This window comes from Rhinopithecus roxellana, chromosome 12 (assembly GCF_007565055.1).
Source record: "Rhinopithecus roxellana isolate Shanxi Qingling chromosome 12, ASM756505v1, whole genome shotgun sequence".
NCBI classification, from domain to species: domain Eukaryota; kingdom Metazoa; phylum Chordata; class Mammalia; order Primates; family Cercopithecidae; genus Rhinopithecus; species Rhinopithecus roxellana.
Window position 1 is genome coordinate 111,372,658 of NC_044560.1, and position 27,239 is coordinate 111,399,896.

At 50.8% G+C, this 27,239-nt stretch overlaps 1 protein-coding gene across 1 annotated transcript; it reads left to right on the forward strand.

Moving 5' to 3' along the window:
* The first annotated feature begins 718 nt into the window (after positions 1-718).
* Positions 719-26,856, forward strand: NPHS1 (NPHS1 adhesion molecule, nephrin). The gene is made up of 29 exons (XM_030912861.1): positions 719-928; positions 1,036-1,251; positions 1,324-1,446; positions 1,617-1,745; positions 2,260-2,341; positions 3,061-3,164; positions 3,332-3,459; positions 3,548-3,719; positions 3,904-4,061; positions 4,301-4,445; positions 4,532-4,656; positions 5,874-6,060; positions 6,288-6,417; positions 6,547-6,719; positions 8,047-8,187; positions 8,263-8,403; positions 8,921-9,042; positions 9,973-10,144; positions 10,243-10,399; positions 10,669-10,820; positions 12,565-12,676; positions 12,764-12,945; positions 16,848-16,904; positions 20,832-20,951; positions 21,050-21,074; positions 21,182-21,254; positions 21,404-21,497; positions 21,580-21,692; positions 25,874-26,856. Exons 1-29 carry the CDS (start codon positions 748-750, stop codon positions 26,003-26,005), a joined length of 3,846 nt encoding a protein of 1,281 aa, XP_030768721.1. The 5' UTR covers positions 719-747; the 3' UTR covers positions 26,006-26,856.
* The last annotated feature ends 383 nt before the right edge of the window (positions 26,857-27,239 follow it).

The following is a 27,239-nucleotide window of genomic DNA, read 5'->3' on the forward strand; positions in this document are numbered from 1 at the left end:
GTATCAGGGCAGGGAAGAGCTGGGGCCCAGCTGGCTGCTGAGCTGGGAGACCACCTAGGTCTGACATCTCCCATCTTCCCAGCCTAAGCCAGGCCCTGGGGTCATGGAGGCTGGGGAGGCACCGAGGAACATGCCTGGCATGTGCTGACAGGGGATTTTATGCTCCTCCCCAGCTGGCTGGGAGGAGCCTGCTGGGCAGAGGCCGGAGCTGGGGGCTCTGGAGGGCACCTGGGGGAGGTTGCACTGTAAGGATGAGCTCAAGTTGGGTCAGAAAGCAGGGTCGACTCTGCCAGTGCCTGCATCAGCCTCATTGCTCTCCTGGGCTCCTGGCCTGCTAGACTCTGGGCTGCAGGTCCTTCTTGAGAGGCCGTGAGTAGTGAGACAAGGAGCAGGGGTGAGGGGTGGCAGGAGAGAAGATAGAGACTGAGAGAGAGAGAGAGGACGAGACAGAGACAAAAGGAGAGAGAATGCCTTAGACAAGGAGAGAAAGGGAAAGATAAAGAGACAGTGGGGGCAGTGGCTCATGCCTGTAATCTCAACACTTGGGAAGGCCAAGGCGGGAGGATGGCTTGAGGGAAATAGTCTGAGATCAACCTGGCCAACATAGTGAGACCCTGTCTCTAAAAAAAAAAAAAGAAAAAAAATATTTTAAAGGGACAGAGAAAGAGACTCAGAGATTGAGACAGAGCAAGACAGAGATAGAGACACTGACAGGAGGAGAAGAAAACAGAGAAAGGGAGGAGAGTAATGGAAAAAGAGATAAAAAGAAAAGCAGATGGCAGAGACACAGAGAGAGGGACCCAGAGAGAGCCAGACAGATGCAGGTGGCTGGCTGCGGACACTGTGGGGGTAACAGTAGGGGGACCTGTGATGGCCCTGGGGATGATGCTCAAGGCTCCTCTCCTGCTCCTGGGGCTGCTGACTGAAGGTGAGTGGGATCCCAGCTTTGTACCCAGGGCCAAGTGGCCCCCATTTCCCACTTACCTTCCCTAGACAAACCCTCTGCCCTTTCCTCGCACCCTGCTGTGTCCCCAGGCCTGGCGCAGTTGGCGATTCCTGCCTCTGTCCCCCGGGGCTTCTGGGCCCTGCCTGAAAACCTGACAGTGGTGGAGGGGGCCTCGGTGGAGCTGCGGTGTGGGGTCAGCACCCCTGGCAGTGCGGTGCAGTGGGCCAAAGATGGGCTGCTCCTGGGCCCTGACCCCAGGATCCCAGGCTTCCCGAGGTACCGCCTGGAAGGGGACCCTGCTAGAGGTAAGGGATCAGAGCCTGAGACCCTCAGCCACCAGCCGAAGCTGCAACCCTGACCTCCGGCTCCCCCTGCAGGTGAATTCCACCTGCACATCGAGGCCTGTGACCTCAGCGATGACGCGGAGTATGAGTGCCAGGTCGGCCGCTCCGAGATGGGGCCCGAGCTCGTGTCTCCCAGAGTGATCCTCTCCGTCCTGGGTATGGGTTACAGACCCCCAGGACCCACGAGTCTGGACTTCAAGCCCTCCCTTACCCCAGGACCCAGGAGTCCAAGCCCCCAGCCTCTCCTCTCCCAGACCCTCGGTACCGAGCTCCAATCTTCAAATTCTTCTCAGTGCTGGAAGTTTACCCCAGACCCTTCTCACCAGTTCCTCCCAAGCTGCTCCACCTGACCCCGGAGGCAGGCACCATGGTCACCTGGGTAGCTGGGCAAGAGTATGTGGTCAGCTGTTTGTCTGGGGATGCGAAGCCAGCACCCGACATCACCATTCTCCTGAGTGAGTGAGGGTGACCTGGGTGGCAGAGGGCAGCATGAAGCCTCTGGAGTGGGAAGGGTGTTTGTTCCTGACCAGTGCCCTCCTAATGGCCCCAGAAAAGATGTCATCCCTGGTATGGGGACCCAGGAGAAGGTGTGGGGAGATGCTGAGGCCAGTGTGGGACCCGGTGGATGGGAGGGCACATTGAGGAGGCGGCATCCAGCACAAGGCTGAGGACCAAATAGAGATATGGGCAGTAGCGCTGGTGCAGACATGAGAAGCTGAGGGATGGGGTGCATGGTACAACCCAGCAACGAGTTGAGAGGAGTGGGGAGGCCCACGACCCAGCACTGAAGATTGCAGCCTTCAGGCAGTCCAGAAAGTCGGGAGGGGATGCAGCTGTGCCCCAGGCCCTTTTCCTCTAGAACCAGGAGGGAGGGGGCATCACATCCACCCTGAGGACTTCCAGGCCATGCTCCCCAGAATCTATCTTGTGGGGAGCCCAGAACCCCTCTAGCCCTCTTGTTGCCCCAAGATGGACAGACAATATCCGACATCTCTGCAAACATGAACGAGGGCTCCCAGCAGAAGCTCTTCACTGTGGAGGCCACAGCCAGGTGTGGAAACTCAAAAAACCCCCCAACCGTGACCCCTAATTTTCCCCATGGGAACCACAGACCCCAGGGATGCAAGCATGAAGCTTGGGCTAGGTATGAACCTCTGCGACCCAGTGCTTCTTCATGGGGAACTCTCAAAGCTGACTCTTAAAGCTTCTTCACGGGGAACAGGGGCGGTGGCTCATGCCTGTAATCCCAATGCTTTGGGAGGCTAAGATGGGTGGATCACCTGAGGTCAGGAGTTCAAGATCAACTGGGTCAACATGGTGAAACCCTGTTTTCACTAAAAATACAAAAATTAGCCTGGTGTGGTGGCGCATGCCTATACTCCCAGCTCATCAGGGGGCTGAGGCAGGAGAATCGTTTGAACCCAAGAAGTGGAAGTTGCAGTGAGCTGAGATCACGCCACTGCACTCCAGCCTGGGCGACAGAGCCAAATTCTGTCTCAAAAGATAAACAAATAAACAAATAAACTTCATGGGAACCTCAGTTCCAGAGTCCCAGGCACTAAAGTTTTGATCAGATGTGGGTCTCTCTAGGCTCCAGTTCTCGCTGCTCACTCCCAAAATCTCTCCCATGGAACCCTGGATCCCAGAGGAGATTGGCATGGGGACTTAGACCAGGTGTGGGGACCAGAGGTGGCATCCCCACCTCTTCTCCGTGACTCCCCAAACTTCGGATGATGACTCTGACTCCAGAACCGTGAATTCTCATCCCAGGGTGACACCCCAGAGCTCGGATAATGGGCAGTTGCTGGTCTGTGAGGCGTCTAGCCCAGCACTGGAGGCCCCCATCAAGGCCTCATTCACCGTGAATGTTCTGTGTAAGTGGAGAACTGGGCCAACTAGGGCGCTGAGGATGGGGAGCAGGCACTGGGGGGTGTAAGGGAATCACAGGGATTATGGAAATTCACGCACTCAGAGAAACATGGGGGTTCAAAACCAGGTTGTGGGGCTACTCCAGGCCCATTGAGTGACTGATATCCCCCAGTCCCTCCAGGACACCCTGTCATCGAGTGGCCAGGCTTGGATGAGGGGCACGTGCGGGCAGGACAGAGTTTGGAGCTGCCATGCGTGGCCCAAGGGGGGAATCCCTTAGCCACACTGCAGTGGCTGAAGGTGAGGGCAGACGCGGGCATGGGAACTGTGGGGAGAGCGGGGGCCGGGAGCTGGTTCTGAGCTGGCCCAGGCCTGTCCCTGTCTCCAGAATGGCCAGCCGGTGTCCACAGCGTGGGGCACAGAGCACACCCAGGCCGTGGCCCGCAGTGTGCTGGTGATGACCGTGAGGCCAGAAGACCATGGAGCGCGGCTCAGCTGCGAGGCCCATAACAGCGTATCTTCAGGGACCCAGGAGCGCAGCATCACGCTGCAGGTCACCTGTGAGTCCTGGTGCCAGCTGCCCACCTGTCAGTCTGTGCCTCAGAGAACCATCTGTGTGTGCCCCCAAATTATGCCTACTGGACGCCAAAGACCTCAGCATCTGTCTCCAGTCCTGTTGTTCTGTCTGGGCTGGTCTGTGAGAAATTCAGCCCAGCTTAGTGTGTTCCGTCTCTGTCCCTGCAGTTCCCCCTAGTGCCATTACTATCCTGGGATCTGCATCCCAGGTTGAGAACAAGAACGTGACACTCTCCTGTATCAGCAAGTCCAGTCGCCCACGGGTCCTGCTACGATGGTGGCTGGGCTGGCGGCAGCTGCTGCCCATGGAGGAGACGATCATGGATGTGAGGCCTGGGCCAGGCTCCTGGGTCTGAGCATGGGGGATGCTGAGGGCATAACTCATGGATTGGGAAGGGGATGGGTCCAGCAGCCTTGGGGCTTTCTCCTTGAGGACCATGGGTCCAACAGAGGGGGAGGTAGAGATGGCTCATGTGTCCCTGCTGGGGACTGGGATGGACTCAGGCCTCCAGCACGATGGATGGGGGTGCTGCAGTTCCCACATCTGAAGGTCACTCCCTACCAGGGACTGCATGGTGGTTACATCTCCATGTCCAACCTGACATTCCTGGTGCGGCGGGAGGACAACGGTCTGACCCTCACATGTGAGGCCTTCAGTGAAGCCTTCACCAAGGAGACCTTCAAGAAGTCGCTCACTCTGAACATAAAATGTGAGTGTCTGCCCTTGCCCAGCAATGCCCCCAAGCCTCAGGACCCAGCCCAGAGAAAAAGTCAGTCTTCCTGCCTCTCCTCTCAGATCCCGCCCAGAAACTGTGGATTGAGGGTGCCCCAGAGGGGCAGAAGCTCCGGGCTGGGACCCGGGTGAGGCTGGTGTGTTTGGCCATCGGGGGCAACCCAGAGCCCTCCCTCACATGGTACAAGGTTGGTGCTGTGCCAGGGCTATGGGGGCGGCCAGGAATGTGGGGGAAGGACCAGGCCCCCTTCTCTCCTTCAGAATCTTGGGCAATCTTGGAAAAAGATTAAATTTCTTGAAAAATACTAGAGATTCTGAGGTTTGGCAGGGAATCAGGAAAGACACAAATGCCATGAGAATTAAATGGAATCCTAGGAAAATTCTGGAGAAACAGTGAGAATTCTAGGATAAAAATTGGAATTCTGAATCAAGATTAGGTATTCTAGAGAAAAGGTAATTTCGTTAAAATTATGGAAAATTCTAGTGAAAAATCTAGGAATTCAGGTGAAATGTCAGGAATTTTAGGGAAGGACTTGAATCCCAGAAAAAAAGAAAAAGAAAAAGAAAATTTGGAGAAAAGCTAATAATTCCACAGACTATTGAAAATTCATTAGTATTAAATCTAATTCTTGGGATTTGGAGGTAAGAAAATGAAATTTCATTAAAATGAAAGAGAAGCGTAATTCTAGGAAAATCCTGGGAAGTTAGGGAGCTAGTTGAAAATTTTGGGGGGAAGACTAGGAATTATAGAAATGACAATGGAATTTCATTTTAATAGGATGGAATTCTGGGGAAGTGCTGAGAATCTGGGCAATATAAAGGAATCTGTTAAAAGACTGGGATTATAAGATATTATAATATCGGGAAAGATTCAGAATCTATGGAAAGTTTAATTTGTGCAGCAGCAACAACAACAAAAAAGAAAGTAATCTATGGAAAGACACTGGAATTAAGGAAAATTTCAAAGGAAATCTTTGGGGACAGTGGGAATTTTAAGAAAAGGAACTGAGGCATTCTGGGAAAGGCCTGGGAATTTCAAGGGAGTTTCCTGCACGTGGTGTCGGGTAAACAGAGCAGAAATAGATTTTGAGAAGTGCGCTGAGGGCCTGCAGGTGGCTGCAGAGGCTGAGCGGGGGTTGGGTGTGGTACAGAAGGCGGATTCAGATCCTCAAAACTGCCGTGCACACGGACCTAGGGAGGCGGGAGAGACTCCAGGGCGGGGGTCACTCAGTTCCACTCCCCACTGCTTTGCCCTAGGGGGGTGGCGCTGATGGGGGTGTTTTTCCTTATCACCAAAAGGCTTTGTCTGGGCTGGCGGCACCAACCCAGTGGGCAGGGTGTGGGCGTTGGGGGTTGGTGGAAGCGGCAGGGCTGCCTGGGGCCCCCAGTCACTCCCGGCCCACAGGACTCGCGCACCGTGACTGAGTCGCGGCTGCCGCAGGAGCCGCGGCGCATGCAGCTCGGCAACGTGGAGAAATCTGGGAGCACCTTCTCCCGAGAGCTGGTGCTGGTCACAGGGCCGTCGGACAACCAGGCCAAGTTCACGTGCAAGGCTGGCCAGCTCAGCGCGTCCACGCAGCTGGCGGTGCAGTGTGAGGGCGCGCAGGGCTGAGGCCCGGGGGCGAACTCGGCGGGGGCAGGACGGGGTGGGGGACAGAGCCAGGTGGGGCAGGGACCCAGCGAACCCTGGACTCGAGGGGTGCGGGCGGGGGCGGGGTGGGGGACCCGAGACTGGACGGAGCCTGGGGTGCAGGCGGGATGGACGCAGACCAGGCCGCCCCTAACCTCTGAGTCTCGCTCCTGCAACCCCCTCTCCCAGTTCCCCCAACTAACGTGACGATCCTGGCCAACGCATCCGCACTGCGCCCCGGGGACGCCTTAAACTTGACATGCATCAGCGTTAGCAGCAACCCGCCGGTCAACTTGTCCTGGGACAAGGAAGGCGAGAGGTGGGAGTGCGAGGGACCCCGCCCCTCTCTGGCCTCGCCCCCTCCACGCGTGTCCCGCCCCCGCCCCCGCCTAGCCCCTCTCCAGCCGCTGGCTCTGCTCGCAGCCCTGGCCTCACCCCGGGTCCACAGGCTGGAGGGCTTGGCCGCCCCGCCCCGGAGAGCCCCGTTCAGAGGCTCAGCCGCGGCCAGGAGCGTCCTTCTGCAAGTGTCATCCCGCGATCATGGCCAACGCGTGACCTGCCGCGCCCACAGCGCCGAGCTCCGCGAAACCGTGAGCTCCTTCTATCGCCTCAACGTGCTGTGTATGTGCCCCGGCCTGAAAGGTCCTCTTGATGCCTTCCTGACCCTAACCTACTCCTTGCGTCTTCCCCCCCCCCCTTTTTTTTTTTTTTTGACGGAGTCTGGCTCTGTCACCCAGGCTGGAGTGCAGTGGCGCGATCTCGGCTCACTGCAAGCTCCGCCTCCCATGGTTCACGCCATTCTCCTGCCTCAGCCTCCCGAGTAGCTGGGACTACAGTCGCCTGCCACCATGCCCGGCTAATTTTATTTTTGTAGTTTTGGTAGAGACGGGGTTTCACCCTGTTAGCCAAGATGGTCTCAATCTCCTGACCTGGTGATCCGCCCGCCTTGGCTTCCCAAAGTGCTGGGATTACAGGCGTGAGCCACCACGCCTGGCCTCTTTCCTTCTTTCCTTCCTTCCTTCCTTCCTTCCTTCCTTCCTTCCTTCCTTCCTTCCTTCCTTCCTTCCTTCCTTCCTTCCTTCCTTCCTTCCTTCCTTCCTCTCTCTTTCTCTCTCTGTCTCTCTTTCTTTTTTTGATGGAGTCTCCCTCTGTCACTCGGGCTGCAATGCAGTGGCGCAATCATAGCTCACTGCAGCCTCCAACTTCTGAGCTCAAGTGATCCTACCTCAGCCTCCTGAGTAGCTGAAACTACAGGTGTGCACTACCACTTTTGGCTAGTTTATTTTAATTTTTTTGTAGCAACAGGGCCTCACTATGTTGCCCAGGCTGGTCTTGAACCCCTGGGCTCAAGCAATCCTCCTGCCTTGGCCTCCCAAAGTGCTGGGATTACAGGCGCGTCCCACTACACCAGGCTGATTTTTTGTACTTTTAATTTTAAATAGAGATGGTATCTCTCTAAGTTGCCCAGGCTGATCTTGAACACCTTGACTCAAGTGATCTTCCTGCCTTGGCCTCCCAAAGTTCTGGGAGTATAGGCATGAGCCACTGAGCCTGGCCTGGGTCTTTGCTTTGACACTATCACTCTATCATTAACCCCATCCTGAAACTTGAAACTCCCTACCTTCATCCTGACCAGCGGTCCTGGGCCAAATCCTATCCCGTCCACTCCCATATTGCCTTTGTCTTCTCTCCTAACCCTGATCCCTATCATGACCCCTCTTTCCATCCTTCAGCCTGATGCTGGCTTCTACTCTTTTCCTAAACTGTATTCTAATTTCTATCCCGAACTTCACCCCTGAATTCAGTTCTGAACTTGTTACCTTGTCCACAACCTTAAACCCTGTCGTGATCCCCCGACCTTAACCCTTGAACCTGCGCCTGATCTCCAATCTGTCCTTGATCCTGACCTTGACAACAATCTTGACTCCCTGCGGCGCCCCCTCTGAAGACCGTCCAGAGTTCCTGGGGGAGCAGGTGCTGGTGGTGACCGCGGTGGAGCAGGGCGAGGCGTTGCTGCCAGTGTCCGTGTCCGCTAACCCCGCCCCCGAGGCCTTCAACTGGACCTTCCGCGGCTATCGCCTCAGTCCAGGTGAGGGAAGTGGGCATGGGGAGGGGTCCCGGGAATGGGAGGGCCTGCCAGGTCCTTTATTCTGGCCTTCCCCAGCGGGCGGCCCCCGGCATCGCATCCTGTCCAGCGGGGCTCTGCATCTATGGAATGTGACCCGCGCGGATGACGGCCTCTATCAGCTGCACTGCCAGAACTCCGAGGGCACCGCGGAAGCGCTGCTGCGATTGGACGTGCACTGTGAGTCCCGCCCACCATGGAAACCACCCCCACCCAAGGAACCTTGCCCAGTGTGGAGTCTCCTCATTGTGGGAGCTCCGCCCACCCGGGGATAGCCACCCATCCTGGAACCCTCCCGCTCTGGCTCTGGAAGTCCCCGCCGCGGTGTAACCACGCCCACTGCAGAACCCCTTCCACTAGAGAGACCCAGTGTGGAATCTCTGCCCAGAGAGGGCGCCCACCTAGACACGGAAGCTGCTCGCGTCAAGAATGGGAGCCCATTGTAGAAGCCCCCCACCCCCCGCACAATTCTGGAAGCCCACCCAACCCACTCTAATTATCACAGAGGCATAGTGGAGGGTGGAGACAACCTCACTAACCTTGAGAACTCTCCTCCAACTCTTTCGTATTAAGAACAGATTCTGTCTACCTCTCTAACTTTCCTGGAACCCCTAAGACATCCCTCCCACCTGGGGCCCTCTCCCACGGAGACCTATCTGGTCCCAAGTGCCTTCCCCAAGCCTCTGCCTTTCACCAGATGCTCCCACCATCCGTGCCCTCCAGGACCCCACTGAGGTGAACGTTGGGGGTTCTGTGGATATAGTCTGCACTGTTGATGCCAATCCCATTCTCCCAGGCATGTTCAGCTGGGAGAGACTGGTGAGGACCCAGCCTTTGGTGAATGGAGGTGGGGTCAAAGGGTTGTGGTTTCTTGACTGTGAGTTCCTTGGGAGTGGGGACCATGTACATCTGTATGATCCTGTATAACTATATACTCGTCAGGGCATGCTCCCAGAACAAATAACTGTTGGTGGCAAAATGAATGGATGGATGAATCGTAGACAGTCAGGCGAGTGGGTGGGTAGATGGATAGATGGGTCGATAGGTAGGTAAGTGGATGAACAGGTGGATGAATGAGTGAGTGGATGGAGGAACAGATGGACAAGTGAAAGGATGGATAAATGGGTGAGTGGATGGGTGAGAAGATGATTGAAGGAGAAAAATCAGTGGATAGATAGAGGGTGGATGGATGGATGGATACACCAGCAGAGGAAAGATATCTATGGAAGGATGATGGATGAATTGATGGATGGATGGGTGGAAAGATCAATGGAGAGATTAATAAATAGGTAGCTGGGTAAATGTCTGAACAGATGCATGTATTTATGGGTGTGCAAGCATGAGTGAATAGTTGTGTGAATGAGTGGAGAGCTACAAGGGTGGATACATGGGTGCAGAGAAAGAAGACAAATGGGTGGAGGAATGAGTGAGTAAACCGATGAGTGGATAGAAAGATAAATGGATGAATAGATAGATAAGCAGATGCATAAATGAATGGATGGATGGATAGATGGTTCCAAGCATAAGTGATTGGGTGAATGGATGGGTAGGTGGTTGCCTGGATTGGTGGATAAAAAGATGGATTGGGTAAATGGATAGATGGATGACAGGAGAATTATTATTTTTTTTTCTTCAGTACCTCTGTAGAGGGTGATTGTGTCTAGGAGAATGAGGCTACAAAAGGGACAGTTTGGGCAGTGATGGATCTGGGGCTAGACTGGGAGGCCAATTCTTGACTCGGGCCTCCAGGGAGAAGATGAAGAGGACCAGAGCCTGGATGACATGGAGAAGATATCCAAGGGACCCACGGGGCGCCTGCGGATTCACCAGGCCAAACTGGCCCAGGCTGGTGCTTACCAGTGCATCGTGGACAACGGGGTGGCGCCTCCAGCACGAGGGCTGGTCCGTCTTGTTGTCAGATGTGGGTATCACCCAAACACGTGACTTTAAGACCTGCCACTGAACCCACAACCCTCATGTCTCCCACATAGCTCATGTTGACCTCCCATCCCCTCCCAGTTGCCCCCCAGGTGGAGCACCCCACTCCCCTAACTAAGGTGGCTGCAGCTGGAGACAGCACCAGTTCTGCCACCCTCCACTGCCGTGCCAGAGGTGTCCCCAACATCGTTTTCACTTGGACCAAAAATGGGGTCCCTCTGGATCTCCAAGATCCCAGGTGAGTCCAGGCCCAGCCAGGCAGCACTCCAGCCCCAGGTCTGGACCTCCAGCCCCATTTCCCCTCCCTGAGTCCCTGCAGAGAAGGGTGCAGAGAAGGAAGATGAATGCATGGAGAAATGAATGAGTGAATGGATGAGTGGATGAAAAGATTAATGGATGAATGGATAGATAGGCAGATGGTTAAATGAATGGATGTCTGTATAGATGATTTCAAGCATAAGTGGTTGGGTGAATGAAAGGGTGAGTGGTGCCCTACCTTCTCTCTAGGTACACGGAGCACACATACCACCAGGGTGGTGTCCACAGCAGCCTCCTGACCATTGCCAATGTGTCTGCAGCCCAGGATTACGCCCTCTTCACATGCACAGCCACCAACCCCCTAGGCTCGGACCAAACCAACATTCAACTCGTCAGCATCAGTATGGAGGGGCTGTGAGGGTGTCGGGGAGGGGGTGATCCTTGGATCCATTCCCACATCCCTGATTGGCCCTGGGTTGCCCATGTTTCTGAAACCTGAGAATATGTGTATGTGTGAGGCTGGAGTTTTTGCCTGCCCTAAAAATCGTAGTGGAGACTGGATCTTCAGGGAGACCCACAACAAAGGCAAAAGAAAAAGAAAAGAAAAGAAAAAAAAGATGGAGAGGGGGTGCTTATTAGCTCAAGTAACTGAAAAATGGATTTTCAGGAGTTTCTGGAGCTAGGTTCAGCTGTCATCAGCAACTCTCCATTCTTTGTTGTTGTTGAAACAGAGCTTTACTCTTGTCACCCAGGCTGTAGTGCAATGGCACAATCTTGGCTCATTGCAGCCTCTGCCTCCTGGATTCAAGCGATTCTCTCACCTTAGCCTACCAAGTAGCTGAGATTACAGGCGCCTGCCACCACACCCAGCTAATTTTTGTATTTCTAGTAGAGATGGGGTTTCACCATGTTGGCCAGGCTGGTCTCCTGACTTCAGGTGATGTGCCTGCCTCAGCCTCCCAAAGTGGTGGGATTACAGGTGTGAGTCATCACACCCAGCCCTCTCCATTGTTATGTCTGCATACCTCTGTGTTGGCTTTATTCTAAGGGCCCTCATAGTGGTCTGTTAGAATTCCCAGAGGAAACAGAATTCTTTCTCTTCCTAACAGTGGTATGAAAATACTAGGATTAGCCAGGCGTGGTGGCTCACACCTGTAATCCTAGCACTTTGGGAGTCTGAGGTGGGCAGATCACAAGGTCAGGAGTTTCAGACCAGCCTGACCAGTATGGTGAAACCCTGTCTCTACTAAAAAAAAAAAAAAAAAAAAAAAAATAGCTGGGCGTGGTGGCGCGCACTTGCAATCTCATTACTTGGGAGGCTGAGGTAGGAGAATTGTTGAACCTGGGAGGTGGAGGTTACAGTGAGCTGAGATTGGGCTACTGCACTCCAGCCTGGGCGACAGAGCAAGACTCCATCTCAAAGAAGAAGAAAAGAAACCTAACCAAGCCAGGCGCAGTGGCTCATGCCTGTAATACCAGCACTTTGGGAGGCCAAGGCGGATGGATCACTTGAGGTCAGGAGTTCGAGACAAGCCTGGCCAACATGGTGAAACCTCGTCTTTACTAAAAATACAAAAAATTAGCTGGGCATGGTGGCGGGCACCTGTAATCCAGCTACTCGGGAAACTGAGGCAGGAGAATTGCTTGAACCCAGGAGGCAGAGTTTGCAGTGAGCCAAGATTGCACCACTACACTCCAGCCTGGGCAATAAGAGTGAAACTCTATCTAAAAAAAAAGACAGAAAGAAAAAAGAAAGAAACCTAATCTTCATTTTCCATAGAAGCAACCATTTGGTCTTGAATTTTTTTTGCTGTTTCTTTTGGTTTTTTTTTTCACTTACTTCTTTTTAAAATTATTTTTAATTGTAATGTTTAATTTGAGACAGGGTCTTGCTACGTTGCCCAGGCTGGTCTCGAACTTCTGGGCTCAAGCAATCCTCCAGCCTTGGTCTCACAAAGTACTGGGATTTTAGGAACACTTTGGTGTTTGCCAGAGGAGTGTTCACAGTGACCTTATAGAACATGACTATACCATGAACAATGAGAAGCGATTGTATGTTTAAAATCATTCCTAGGGAAAACTTGGACAGAATCTTCTGGGATTCTTTTGTATCCTCTGACTGCTTTCCCATCTTTCTCCCCATAGGTCGCCCTGACCCTCCATCAGGATTAAAGGTTGTGAGTCTGACCCCACACTCTGTGGAGCTGGAGTGGAAGCCTGGCTTTGATGGGGGCCTGCCACAGAGGTTCTGCATCAGGTGGGTCCTTGTCGAGGCAGGAAGGAAGGGGAGGCAGCCAATGGGCTGGGGCACTTCCCTGAACTTACTATCCCCCCTGTCCTGCAGGTATGAGGCCCTGGGGACTCCAGGGTTCCACTATGTGGATGTCCTACCACCCCAGGCCACCACCTTCACACTGACTGGTCTGCAGCCTTCTACACGATACAAGGTCTGGCTGCTGGCCAGCAATGCCTTGGGAGACAGTGGACTGGCTGACAAGGGGACCCAGCTTCCCATCACTACCCCAGGTGGGAAGGAAGGCTTGGGCAGGTTGGAGTGTGCCTCAGAGGATGTGTAGGGTAGTACAGTGAAGTCAATACAATTCTCTTTTTATGATGAGTTACTGAGGCCTAGAGCTGTTAAGCAAATTGTCCAAGGTCACACAGCTAGTAAAAGATAAAGACAAGACTGAAACTCTGGCAGATGAACTTGAGACCAGTGGTTAACCACAACCCATACTGTCTGAATGTGATTAATGACCAAGGGAAATTAGAAAACAGTTTGAATTAAATGAAAATGAAAACATATAAAAATTTGAGGTTGCAGTTAAAGCAGTACTTAGAGGGAAATGTATAGCATTAAGTGCTTATTTTAGTTATTTATTTTATTTTATTTATTTATTTTATTTTTTTGAAACGGAGTTTCACTCTTGTTGCCCAGGCTAGAGTAAAATGGCACGATCTTGGCCGGGCGCGGTGGCTCAAGCCTGTAATCCCAGCACTTTGGGAGGCCGAGACGGGCGGATCACGAGGTCAGGAGATCGAGACCATCCTGGCTAACACGGTGAAACCCCGTCTCTACTAAAAAAAAATACAAAAAACTAGCCGGGCGAGGTGGCGGGCGCCTGTAGTCCCAGCTACTCGGGAGGCTGAGGCAGGAGAATGGCGTAAACCCGGGAGGCGGAGCTTGCAGTGAGCCGAGATCGCGCCACTGCACTCCAGCCTGGGCGACAGAGCGAGACTCCGTCTCAAAAAAAAAAAAAAAAAAAAAAAAAAAAAAAATGGCACGATCTTGGCTCACTGTAACCTTCATCTCCCGGGTTCAAGCGATTCTCTTGCCTCAGCCTTCCGAGTAACTGGAATTACAGGCATGTGCCACCATGCCTAGCTAATTTTTTATTTTTAATAGAGACAGGGTTTCACCATGTTGGTCAGGCTGGTCTCGAACTCCTGACCTCATGATCCACCCGCCTCGGCCTCCCAAAGTGCTGGAATTATAGGCCTGAGCCACCACGCCTGGCCTTATTTTTTATTTTTGAGATGGCGTCTCGCTCTGTCACCCAGGCTGGAGTGCAGTGGCGTGATCTTGGCTCACTACAACCTCCGCCTCCCTGGCTCAAGCAATTCTCCTGCCTCAGCCTCCTAAGTAGCTGGGATTACAGGCATGTGCCACCACACCTGGCTAATTTTAGTATTTTTAGTATTTTTAGTAGAGACGGGGTTTCACCATGTTGGCCAGCCTGGTCTTGAACTCCTGACCTCAGGTGATCCACCTGCCCTGGCCTCCCAAAGTGCTGAGATTACAGGCGTGAGCCACCACGCTTGGCCATTTTTTGTTTGTTTATTTTTGTTTTGAGACACAGTTTTGTTCTTGTTGCCCAGGCTGGAGTGCAATGGTGCCGTCTCAGCTCACTGCAACCTCCGCCTCCCGGGTTTGAGCAATTTTCCTGCCTCAGCCTCCCAAGTAGCTGGGATTACAGGCATGCGCCACCATGCCTGGCTAATTTTTTGTATTTTTAGTAGAGACGGGATTTCACCATGTTGGCCAGGCTGGTCTCGAACTCCCGACTTCAGGTGATCCACCCGCCTTGGCCTCCCAACGTGTTGGGATTACAGGTGTGAGCCACCACGCCTGACCTAGTTTTTTTTTTTTTTTTTTTTTTCTTGAGAATAACCTCGAATGCATATTCTAAGTTTTCATCTTAAGAAAGCATGGCTCACGCCTGTAATCCCAGCACTTTGGGAGGCCAAGGTGGGTGGATCACCTAAGGTTGGGAGTTCGAGACCAGCCTGACCAACAAGGAAAAACCCTGTCTCTACTGAAAATACAAAATTAGCCGGGCGTGGTGGCACATGCCTGTAATCCCAGTTACTTGGGAGGCTGAGGCAAAAGAATCGCTTGAACCTGGGAGGCGGAGGTTGCAGTGAGCGGAGATCATGCCATTGCACTCCAGCCTGGGCAACAAGAGCAAAACTCCATCTCAAAAAAAAAAAGAAAAAAGAAAGAAAGAAACTAATAAAAGAACAAATTAAACCCAAAGTAAAAAGAAAGAAGAAAATAATAATGGTAAGAGCAGAAATGAATGAATTAGAAAACAGAAAAACAATTGAGAAAAGCAATGAAACCAGAGCTGGTTATTTGAAAAAAATCAGTAACATTTATAAAGCTGATTAAGACAAAAAAAGAGAGCCAGGCACGGTGGCTCAAGCCTGTAATCCCAGCACTTTGGGAGGCCGAGACGGGTGGATCACGAGGTCAGGAGATCGAGACCATCCTGGCTAACACGGTGAAACCCCGTCTCTACTAAAAAAATACAAAAAAAAAAAAAAAAGAGAGAGATGATACAAGTTACCAATAACAGGAATGGAAGAAGGGATGTTACCACAGACTCCACAGACATTAAGAGGATAATTAGGGAATATTATGAATGACTTTATTCCAATAAATTCAGCAAGTCAGATGAGAAGGACAAATTCCTTGCATATGTTACAATTCTGATAGGTACAGTATTGTAATGGTTAATCCTTACAGAGCCTGGTTCAGAGAAGCTTGGGTTCAAATCCCCTCTCTGCTACCTCCTAGTTGTGTGACCATAGGCAAGTGTCTCACTTTCTAAAAATACATAATATATAGCACAGATCTTTGTGGCTCAGTTTCTTTTTCTTTTTTCTTTCTTTCTTTCTTTTGTTTTTTTCCCCCTTCTTTTCTTTTCTTTTCTTTTCTTTTTTTTGTGCGACGGAATCTTGCTCTGTCACTCAGGCTGGAGTACGGTGGCATGATCTCCGTTCACCGCAACCTCTGCCTCCCAGGTTCAAGTGATTCTCTCGCCTTAGCCTTCCAAGTAGCTGGGATTATAGGTGGATGCCACCACACCTGGCTAATTTTTTGTATTTTTGGTAGAGACGGGGTTTCACCATGTTGGCCAGGCTGGTCTCAAACTCCTTACCTCAGGTGATCCACCTGCCTCAGTCTCCCAAAGTGCTGGGATTACAGGCGTGAGCCACCACTCCCGGCTGCAAGCTTCTTCTTTCTGTTTTCCTCTTCCTGACAGAGCAGGCTTTTTCTCGATGTGAGGAAGGACACTTTCTCATCTCTACAATCTTCTCTGCTCTTCCCCCCACCCCATTCCTGTCTTCCCTTTGAACACTAAAACATAAAGTATGACACTTGCCTCCTTTGCTTTATAACTTACACTTCTATTAAGGGATCAAGAGCCCAAAGTCTTTTTTGTTAACTCAACAAATTGATAATTCAAGTGAAAAGGATCTTGTACACCGAAAGTGCCCATCAACAATTAATTTTTGGGCCAGGCATGGTGGTGCATGCCTGTAGTCCCAGCTAGTCAGGAGTCTGAGGCAGGAGGATAGCTTGAACCCAGGAGGTCGAGGCTGCAGTGAGCTATGATCATGCCATTGCACTCCAGCCTGGGCCACAGAGTGAGACTCTGTCTCTTTAAAAAATAAAACAAAATGAAAAATAAAAAAATTGGCCAGGCACGGCGGCTCATGCCTATAATCCCAGCACTCTGGAAGGCCGAGGTGGGTGAATCACAAGGTCAGGAGTTCGAGACCAGCCTGGCCAACATGGTGAAACCACATTTCTACTAAAAAAGTTAGCCGGGTGTGGTGGCGGGCGCCTGTAGTCCCAGCTACTTGGGAGGCTGAGGCAGGAGAATTGCTTGAACCTGAGCGATGGAGGTTGCAGAGAGCCGAGATTGCGCCACTGCACTCCAGCCTGGGTGACAGAGCAAGACTCTGTCTCGGGAAAAAAAAATTATCTGGGTACAGTGGCTCAGGCCTGTAATCCCAGCACTTTGGGAGGCTGAGGCAGGCGGATGGAGTCTTGCTCTGTCAACCAGGTTGGAGTACAGTGGTACAATCTCAGCTCACCAACGTAGTGTTAAGTTGCAATCTCTATATCCACTCCCCAGGTCTGGACCAGCCTTCTGGAGAACCTGAAGACCAGCTGCCCACAGAGCCGCCTGCAGGCAAGTCCTCTGTCCCCTGATCCCTCCCGTCTCCCTAAAGGATGGAACCTCCTTGTCTTTGACCCTACCTGCTCTGCTCGTAGTCACAGCTGCTTAACAACTTAGTTCTGGCCAAACTCAGTGGCTCACGCCTTTGGGAGGTCAAGGCATGTGATCACTTGAGCCCAGGAGTTGAGACCAGCCTGGGCAACATGGTGAGACTCCATCTTTGCAAAAATAAAAAATAGCTGGCTGTGGTGGCATGTGCCTGTAGTCCCGACTACTCAGAAGGCTGAGGTGGGAGGATTATGTAAGCCCAGGAGTTGGAGGATGCAGTGAGCTATGACTGAGCCACTGTACTTCAGCCTTGGGAACAGAGGGAGACCCTATTTCACACACACACAAAAAAAGACTGAGTTCTCTCCCTGCAGACTTGCAGACCCCTTAGAGCTTCCTCTTTTTTCTTTCTTTCTTTCTTTTTTTTTTTTTTTTTTTTTTTTGAGACATGGTCTCGTTCTGTTGCCCAGGTTGTAGTGCAGTGGCAAAATCTTGGCTCACTGAAACTTCCACCTCCCAGGTTCAAGCGATTCTTTTGCCTCAGCCTCCCGAGTTGCTGGGATTACAGACACCCGCCACCACACCTGGTTAATTGTTGTACTTTTTTAGTAGGGACGGGGTTTCGCCATGTTGACCAGGCTGGTCTCAAACTCCTAATCTCAAGTGATCTGCCTGTCTCAGCTTCCCAAAGTGCTGGGATTATAGGATTACAGGCATGGGCCACGGCACCCGGCTTTTTTTTTTTTGAGACCGAGTCTCACTCTGTCGCCCAGGCTGGAGTGCAGTGGTGCGATCTCGGCTCACTGCAACCTCCACCTCCCAGTTTCTTCTCTTGCTTCAGCCTCCTGAGTAGCTGGGACTACAGGCGTGTGCCACCACAGCCAGCTAATTTTTTGTATTTTTAGTATAAATGGGGTTTCACTGTGTTAGCCAGATGGTCTCTAACTCCTGACCTCGTGATTTGCCCACCTCAGCCTCCCAAAGTACTGGGATTACAGAGGTGAGCCACTGCATCTGGCCACTTTTTTTTCTTTGATCTTCCTCTTGCCTGGAGTGATAAATTTTTCTCTCTTCTAAATTTAGTTTAATTCTGAAAAAATTAGCTCACTCCATGTCCTGTAAGAAGCCTGCATCAGTTAGCATTTGCTGTATAACAAACCACCCCAAACATGGGTGCTTATAACAACATTCTTTCTTATGATTCTAAGAGTCTGGCAGAACGGTGCTGGTCTGGGCTGGCTTAAGTAATCTCTGCAGTCAGCTGGCAGCTCCACTGGACTGGGTGGTCTAGGGTTGCCCTCTTCCCACACGTCTGATGGTCATCTGGCCTCTTGGTTGGAACAATGGAGATAACTGGGCACGTGTCTCTTCTTGACTTTTTCACATGAAGGTGGTCACAAGCAGGGGTCAAAAGCAGCAAGAGAGTACACTCCAATTTACTAGCTGATTCTGTCACAGTTGCTATTGTCTCATTGGACAAAGCAAGTCACATGGCTCAACACAGAGTCAGTGTGGAAAGGCCCTGCACTCAAGGATGTGACTACCAGGAGAGGATTGCAACCGTTTGGCAAACAATCCCCTTCAGAGCCTGAGAAAAAGGTTGCAAGTGACAGAAATACAGCTGTTTTGTCAACACATAAAAGAATGACTTGGCTGGGCACAGTGGCTCATGCCTATAATCCTGGCACTTTGGGAGGGTCAGGCAGGTAGATCACTTGAACCCAGGCATTGGAGACAAACCTGGGCAACATGGTGAAACCCCATCTCTATAAAACAAAAACAAAAAAATTAGCCAGGCGTGGTGGTGCACACCTGTAGTCCCAGCTACTCAGGAGGCTGATGCGGGAGGATTTCTTGAGCCCAGCAGGTTGAGGATTCAATGAGCCGAGGTCACATCACTGCACTCCAGCCTGGGCAACAGAGTGAGACCCTGTCTCAAGGGGAAAAAAAAGGCTTGGTACATGAAATAAAAACTTCCAAGTGTGGCCACTTTCAGGCGCTCAAAAATCTCACCAGTGATCTGTTTTTTGCCCTCTCTCAACTTTGCCTTCATCTGTGGTGGCTTCTTTCTGAGTTTCTTCAATCAGAGGGGCAGAGAAGCCCTCCCCAACCTCTGTCTTCTTGATAGCTAGTAGAATTGTCCTAAATGTTTTGCTAAAAACACACACTGGGTCAAATGCCTGTGTCTAAACAATCACTGTGGAGAGAGGAATGGAGACTCTTATTGTTCAGGCCAGGCCATGTGCCCACTATAGAGTCCTGCCTGAGCCCAAGACTGAGAGTGGGGAGTGGCTGTTCTCCCCAGGGGAAAAAAGTGCTGTTAGTAGAAGATAGGGGAGATGGCCACCTAACAGATGCCTACTTAGAGGGATTCAGACTTGTCCTCAGGGATACAGCAGCCAAGTCAGCCTGATATTGACTGGGATGGAAGTTAGTGGAAAGAAGTCATTTGAGGCCGGGCGTGGTGGCCCGTGCCTATAATCCCAGCACTTTGGGAGGCTGAGGTGGGTAGATCACTTGAGGCCAGGAGTTCTAGACCAGTCTGTCCAACATGGCGAAACCCTGTCTCTACTAAAAATAAAAAGCAAAACATTAGCTGGCTGTGGTGGCATGCACCTGTAGTCCCAGCTACTTGGGAGGCTGAGGGAGAAGAATCACTTGAACCTGGGAGGTGGAGGTTGCAGTGAACCGAGATTGTGCCACTGCACTCCAGTCTGGGTGACAGAGTAAAACTCTTTTTTTTTTTTTTTTTTTTTTTTTTGAGACCGAGTCTCACTCTGTCACCCAGGCTGGAGTGCAGTGGTGTGATCTCGGTTCACTGCAACCTCCGCCTCCCTGGTTCAAGTGATTTCCCTGCCTCAGCCTCCCGAGTAGCTGGGAGTACAGATGCCTGCCACCACACCCGGCTAATTTTTTGTATTTTAGTAGAGATGGGGTTTCACCATGTTGGCCAGGCTTGTTATGAACTCCTGACCTTGTAATCCACCTGCCTCGGCCTTCCAGAGTGCTGGGATTATAGATGTGAGCCACCATGCCCAGCTAACTCTATCTTAATTTAAAAATAAAATAAAATAAAAAAGTCCTTGAGATAGGATTTTTTTTTTTTTCCAGAGACAGGGTCTTGCTCTGCCACCCAGGCTGGAGTGCACTGGTGCTATCATAGCTCACTGGAGCCTTCACTTGCCGGGCTCAAGCAATCCTCCTGCCTCAGTCTCCCGAGTAGCTGGGACTATGGACATGCACCACCATGCTGCTAAACTTTTAAATTTTTTGTAAAGAAGTGGCCTTGCTATGTTGCCTAGACTGGTCTTGAGCTCCTAGGCTCAAGTGATCCTCCCACCTTGACCTCCCAACGTGCTGGGATTACAGGCATGTGCCACAGCGCCTGACCTTGAGATGGAATTTGAAAGGCAAACAGAAGTTTGCTTGAGAAGAAAGGACATTTGAGGATAAACACTTAGCTATTCTAAAGCTCTGAGGTGTGAATTTGCTTCAGTGATTCCGGAAACAGCTAGTGGTTGGTTTGGTTTGTGTGGCTGGACAGTCCAGTACCAGGGTCTAAGTTTGGTGGACATGACTGGAGGCGTTGGAAGAGGCTAGACCACAGAAAGTCTTCAGTGCCCAGCTAAGGAGCTGAAGCTCCCTCCTGAGTCCGGAGTTCAGTTCTGAGTTTGCAGCGTTCAAGCAAAGGGAGGACATTTTGTTAATGGCTTGACTTAAGAAGCCAGCTGCCCTTGGGTGGCAGAAGGGTTGGGCACAGAGACCCCTCCCCATCTGTTTCTCTGACCCTGGGGGAGGGACTTGGTTCAGGGGTAGGCTTTCTAGGGGAGACCCACTCCTGGCCTACAGCCTGTTGTCTGGGATTCACTGAGGGGTATCTTCCACACCTAGGACCCTCGGGGCTGCCCCTGCTGCCTGTGCTGCTCGGTCTTGGGGGACTTCTGCTCCTCTCCAATGTCTCCTGTGTCGGGGGGGTCTTCTGGCAGTGGAGACTCAGGCGTCTTGCTGAGGGTGAGGAGAGACTTTCCCTGAGGGTGATGGGGAACTTCCTGAGGCCAGGGGAGGGGCTTGTATGGGGTCACTGAGCCCTTTATTCCTGTTTCCTTCAGGCGTCTCAGGGAAGACAGAGGCAGAGTAAGTGGGGATATTTTTCTGTAAAGAAGGCTCTGAGGGAGGAGGTTTGGAGGAGATGGGTGGCAGGGGGCAGCACTCAACTGCCCTCCACACCTCCATCCTGGAAGGTCGGAGGACCGAGTCAGGAACGAATATGAGGAGAGCCAGTGGACGGGAGAGCAGGACACTCGGAGCTCCACGGTGAGTGGGGGTGGCCCTGGCGACCCCGCAGTCAGGGCACTGACGGCAACTGAAACCCTGCCGTTAGCATCAGGTTGATCATTGCCCTTCCTGCGACCGTGGAGTCAGAGGATGGAAAGGGCTTTGTCTGTTTTGCATGTGGGGAACAGGTCAGCACAACAGAGGCAGAACCATATTACCGCTCCCTGAGGGACTTCAGCCCCCGGCTGCCCCCGACACAGGAGGAGGTGTCTTACTCCCAAGGTGAGTTAGGACCCCACTCAGAGGTACCCCCGACACCTGGACTGTGTGCCTTGATCGTGTCTCCCTTCCACTCCAACTCCAGGTTTCACAGGTGAAGATGAGGATATGGCCTTCCCTGGGCACTTGTATGATGAGGTAGAAAGAACGTACCCCCTGTCTGGAGCCTGGGGACCCCTCTACGATGAAGTGCAGATGGTGAGGAGCTTTGCATCAGCAGCCATCCTTCCTGGCTAGTGCTGGGAGCCTACCTCCTACTGCTTGTATTAGTTAGGGCCAGCTAGCTGCTGTAACAAAGAGGCCTGACCATGATCCAGTGGTTTAAAGAAGACAGTCAGCTGGGCATGATGGTTCATGCCTGTAATCCCAACACTTTGGGAGGTCAAGGCAGGAAGATTGCTTGAGCCCATGAGTTTGAGACAAGCCTGGGCAATATAGTGACTTGTCTCTACAAAAAATTTTAAAAACGAGCCAGGCATGGAGGTGTGCACCTATAGTCCCAGCTACTCAGGAGGCTGAGCCAGGAGGATCCCTTGAGCTCAGGAGTTGGAGGCTGCAGTGAGCCATGATGGCACCACTGCACTCCAGTCTGGGCAACAGAGCAAGACCCTGTCTGTGAAAAAAAAGATGGCAGTCTATTTCTTTTTCACAGTCAGACACAAGCGGCCCTGCTCAAGTCATCCGAGTCTACATGAATGAGCCAGTTCACTGGGGGTTCAACCCATGGGAAAAGGTGAAAGAATGTAGAGAAGGCACAACCTTGCCTTGTGGCCCAGGCCCAGAAATGGTGCACACCACTCTGCTCTCACTCCCCTGATGAGAATAGAGTCACATGGTCACACCTGATGGCAAAGGAGGCTGTAAAATATAGTCTAGCTTGGCAGTGATGTGCCTTGCTGCAATTCTGCTGCTGTGGAAGGAAGTAGACATGAATTATTTTAGATAATTAGCCGTATCTACTCCACTGATTAAAGGGAAAGAAAGAGAGAATTTGGGGGCCCATTCAACTGAAAAATCAAGGCATACAATTGTCATCAGGCCCAGCTGGGCCCAGAATTTTCCTCCCCAAAAATGCTATTATGGCTAGGCATGGTCACGGCTCACATCTCTAATCTCAGCAGGCTGAGGTAGGTGGATTGCTTGAGCCCAGGTGTTGGAGACCAGCCTGGGCAACATAATAAGACCCCATCGTGAAAAAAAAAAAAAAAAACAGTTTAGCCGAGCATGGTGGCTCACACCTGTAATCACAGCACTCTGGGAGGCCGAGGCAGGTGGATTACCTGAGGTCAAGAGTTCGAGACCAGTCTGGCTAACATGGTGAAACCTTGTTTCTACAAAACATGCAAAAATTATCCGGGTGTGGTGGCACACACTTGTAATCCCACCTACTTGGGAGGCTGACGCAGGAGAATCGCTTGAACGTGGGAGGCAGAGGTTGCAGTGAGCGGAGATCATGCCACTGCACTCCAGCCTGGGCAACAGAGCAAGACTCTGTGTCAAAAAAAAAAAAAAGTTTAAAAAACTAACTGGGCATAGTGGTGCATGCCTGTGGTCCCAGCTACTCAGGAGGCTGAGGTAGGAGGAACGCCTGAGCCAGGGAAGTTGAGGCTGCCGTGAGCCCTGATTGTGCCACTGCATTCCAGCCTGAGAGACCATGTTTCAAAAAAGAAAGGGAAAAAATGTTCCTAGAAAATCTAGATTTGTATCCTACGAGATTAGAAATCTTCAAAGAAAGACAATGCCTGTTTTCCAGTGGCCCCAAATGCCCAATGCTGACGCTTACTGGTCTAGTTTGGGTCACATTCTCATCACTGAACACATCCCTGAGTCAGGGGATGGAATATGCTAACAGGAGAGGCCTGAGTCAGTTCGCCATGGGATCAGGGAGTAGGGGCCAGCCCCACTCAGTTCACTGGGCTGAGAATGGGAGAGGGACAGAGAGCTCGCAGGGAAGTGAGGATGGTAGTTGTACAGGCAAAAACAACAGACAGGCACTTTAACCACCAGCCAACCCCCACCCATTGCTGCACAGTTAGGGAGATGGGATAGGACCCCTGATTTCTTGTGTGGCCTTGGCTGATGCTCCGGCACCTCTGGTCCAAGGATTTCCTTCTGTCTCTGTGAACGTCCTCCGGTACAGGGCACTGTTATCCGATCCCTGCTCCTCACCAGCATGGTGCAAAGCGCTGTCCATGGTGCTGGACCATATGCGCTCTCTAAAGCGCAGATGGAGGCTGCAGGCTTTTTCCGAAAAGGGCCAGATAGTAAACACTTTGGGCTGTCTGAGACATACGGTCTTCCTCAAACTCTACACAAACTCTGCCACTGTAAAGTAAAAGCAGCCATAGACGATACATAAATGAATGAGTGTGGCTATGTTCCTACAAAACTTTATTTTTGGACACTGTAATTTGAACTTCATGTAATTTTTCTGTGTCACAAATGTTATCTTTTTTCATTTTCCCCCAACAATTAAAAAATGAAAAACAGGGCCGGGCACGGTGGCTCACGCCTGTAATCCCAGCACTTTGGGAGGCCGAGGCGGGCGGATCACTTGAGACCAGGAGTTTCAGACCAACCTGACCAACATGGTGAAACCCCATCTCTACTAAAAATGCAAAAAGTTACCCGGGCGTGGTGGTGGGTGCCTGTAGTCCCAGCTACTTGGGAGGCTGAGGCAGAAGAATTGCTTAAACCCAGGAGGCAAGCCAAGATTGCGCCACTGCACTTCAGCCTGGGCAACAGACCAAGACTCCGTCTCAAAAAGAAAAAAAAAAAAAAAAGAAAAAAAGAAAAATAAATAAAAATCATTCTTAGCTCTTGGGCAGTAAAAACAAAAGCAGGTGGCAGGCCATATTTGGAGCACGGGCCAATCTGCTCTAAAGTCTGCTGGACTAAAATAATCATTTTCTCCCAGCCCTAGAACAAAACACATCCCCAGTTAGGGCCACCTTTCATGTTTTTGGTTTGTTTGTTTTGTTTTGTTTTGTTTTTCTCTTCTATTATGATTAGGGAGCTGTTTTGGAAATTCATAGGAGAATAGAATCATAACTTACGTTCCATAGTTGCCATAGCTGATAACATGGACTTTTAAAGTTTTCATTTTTTTAAATTTTACTTATTTATTTATTTTTGAGATGGAGGCTCGCTCTGTAACCCAGGCTGGAGTGCAGTGGTACAATCTCAGCTCACTGCAACCTCCGCCTCCCAGGTTCAAGCGATTCTCCTGCCTCAGCCTCCCAGGTAGCTGGGATTACAGGCATGCACCATCACGCCCGGCTAATTTTTGTATTCTTAGTAGAGACAGGGTTTTGCCCATTGTCCAGGCTGGTCTTGAACTCCTGACCTCAAGTGATCCACCTGCCTTGGCCTCCCAAAATGCTAGCATTACAGGCATGAATCACCATGCTCAGCCTAAGGTTTTATATTTCTGACATTTACATTATTTTTCTAACCTGAAATCATTGGATATCTTGGGCTTGCTTCAAAATAATCCAGTTAGTGTGGGAGGGGAATAAGATAGAAATATAGATAAATCAATTGACCAAGGGTTGCTACTGGTTTTTTCTTTTTTCTTTTTTTGAGACAGTCTCACTCTATCAACCAGGCTGGAGTACAGTGGCATGATCATGGCTCACTGCAGCCTTGACCTCCTGGGCTCAAGCGATCCTCTTACCTCAGCCTCCTGAGTATCTAGGACTATAGGCACTCACCACCACACCCAGCTAATTTTTTAAAAAATATTTTTTATAGGCTGGGTGCAGTGGCTCACACTTATAATCCCAGCACTTTGGGAGGCTGAGATGGGTGGATCAATTGAACTCAGGAGTTCAAGACCAGCCTGGGCAACAATGGAAGCCTCATCTCTGGAAAAAAAAAAAAAATTCAAAAATTAGCTGGGTGTGGTGGTGCGTGCCTGTAGTCCCAGCTACTTGGGAAGCTGAAGTAGGAGGATAGATTGAGCCCAGAAGGTGGAGGTTGCAGGGAGCAACCATTGCACTCCAGCCTGGGTAATAGAGCCAGACCCTGTCTAAGAGAAAAAAATTATTTTTTGTAGATACAGGATCTCACTATGTTGCCCAGGCTGGTCTTGAACTCCTGGTCTCAAAAAATCCTCCTGCTTTGGCCTCCCAAAGTGCTGGAATTACAGGCATGAGCCACCGTGCCTGGCCTGATATTATTGAAGTTAGGCGATAAGCACATGGGGTTCATCATAGGCATTCATTATAACGCACTCCTTTTTTGTATAGTTTGGGGGTTTAGTAAAAGCTAAAACAGTTTTTTCTGGGAAGTTAAGCAGGGGCATGTATCCCCCAGATCTTCAATGAAGACCTTCAGGGCATCTCTCCATGGTTCTAACTCCACTTTTTGCCTGTCAGGGCCCCTGGGACCTCCGCTGGCCTGAAGACGCATATCAGGATCCAAGAGGAATCTATGACCGGGTGGCGGGAGACTTGGACACTCTGGAACCTGATTCTCTGCTCTTCGAGCTGAGGGGACATCTGGTGTGAGAGTCCTCTCAACCCCCCTGTCCTGTACCTGCAGGAATTTACACTCCACTGGTCCCTCTCATTACAGCCTGGGCCGAGCTGGTTAGGTGAGCTCCATAAAACCCAGAGGGACTCGGCTTTGTCAGGAGAGGACATGGAGGGAGTTGAGTGACAGAAAATGTTTCAGCTGGTACCAGACTAGAAACAAGGTGTATCTTGGGGTTGGCTTTAGAAACTAAACTTCTGCAAAAGGACAGGGCAGATTGTAAACAGCATCTCAAAAATGAAATTCTGCCAGGTGCGGTGGCTCACGCCTATAATCCCAGCACTTTGGAAGGCCGAGGCAGGTGGATCACCTGAGGTCAAGAGTTTGAGACGAGCCTGGCCAACATGGTGAAACTCCATTTCTACTAAAAATATAAAAAATCAGCTAGGAATAGTGGTGCATGCCTGTAGTCTCAGCTACTTGGGAGGCTGAGGCACAAGAATCGCTTGAACCCAGGAGGTGAAGGTTGCAGTGAGCCAAGATCATACCACTGCACTCCAGCCTGGGTGACAGAGTGAGATTCTGTCTCAAAAAATAAAAATAAAATACAAATAAAAAATAAAATGCTATTCTGAGGGTCCCTATGTGCTTCATGAAGTAAAGTTTTCAGAAGTGGGAAAAGACATATTAAAAACTGTTCATTTTGCATTCCATGACATCTAAAATAGCTAATAATAAGTAGAATTTATGAACCCATGTTGTATCCTACCTATTATTTTATTATTTCCCACAGTTATCTAACACAGGAGACATAAACTATGACACATGTAAACATAAGTTTGCTCTATAAGCATTAAAATAAACAGACAATCAAAAGAAGCTAGAGGAAAAGAATACATACTTTTATATGTGTGCTTTCATTTATAGAAATTCTAAAATAGGTGAAACTAATCTATGGTGGCAGAGAGCAGAGCAGAGGTTTCCTGGGGCCATAAGAGGAGGGTTGACTGCAAAAAGGCATGGGAGAACTTTCTGAGGTGATGGAAATATTCCATATCACGATTGTGGTGGTGGTTGCATGGACCCACAGATTTGTCAAAACTCATTGAACTGTACACTTAAGATGGGTGCATTTTTATTGTACATAAATGCTGTTTCAATAAAAGTGATTTTAAAAACAGGCTTCATAATAGAAGCCCAGCAAGAGAATTCCTCCCTCCCTCCCTCCCTTCCTTCCTTTTCTTTTCTTTCCTGTCTCTCTCTCTCTAT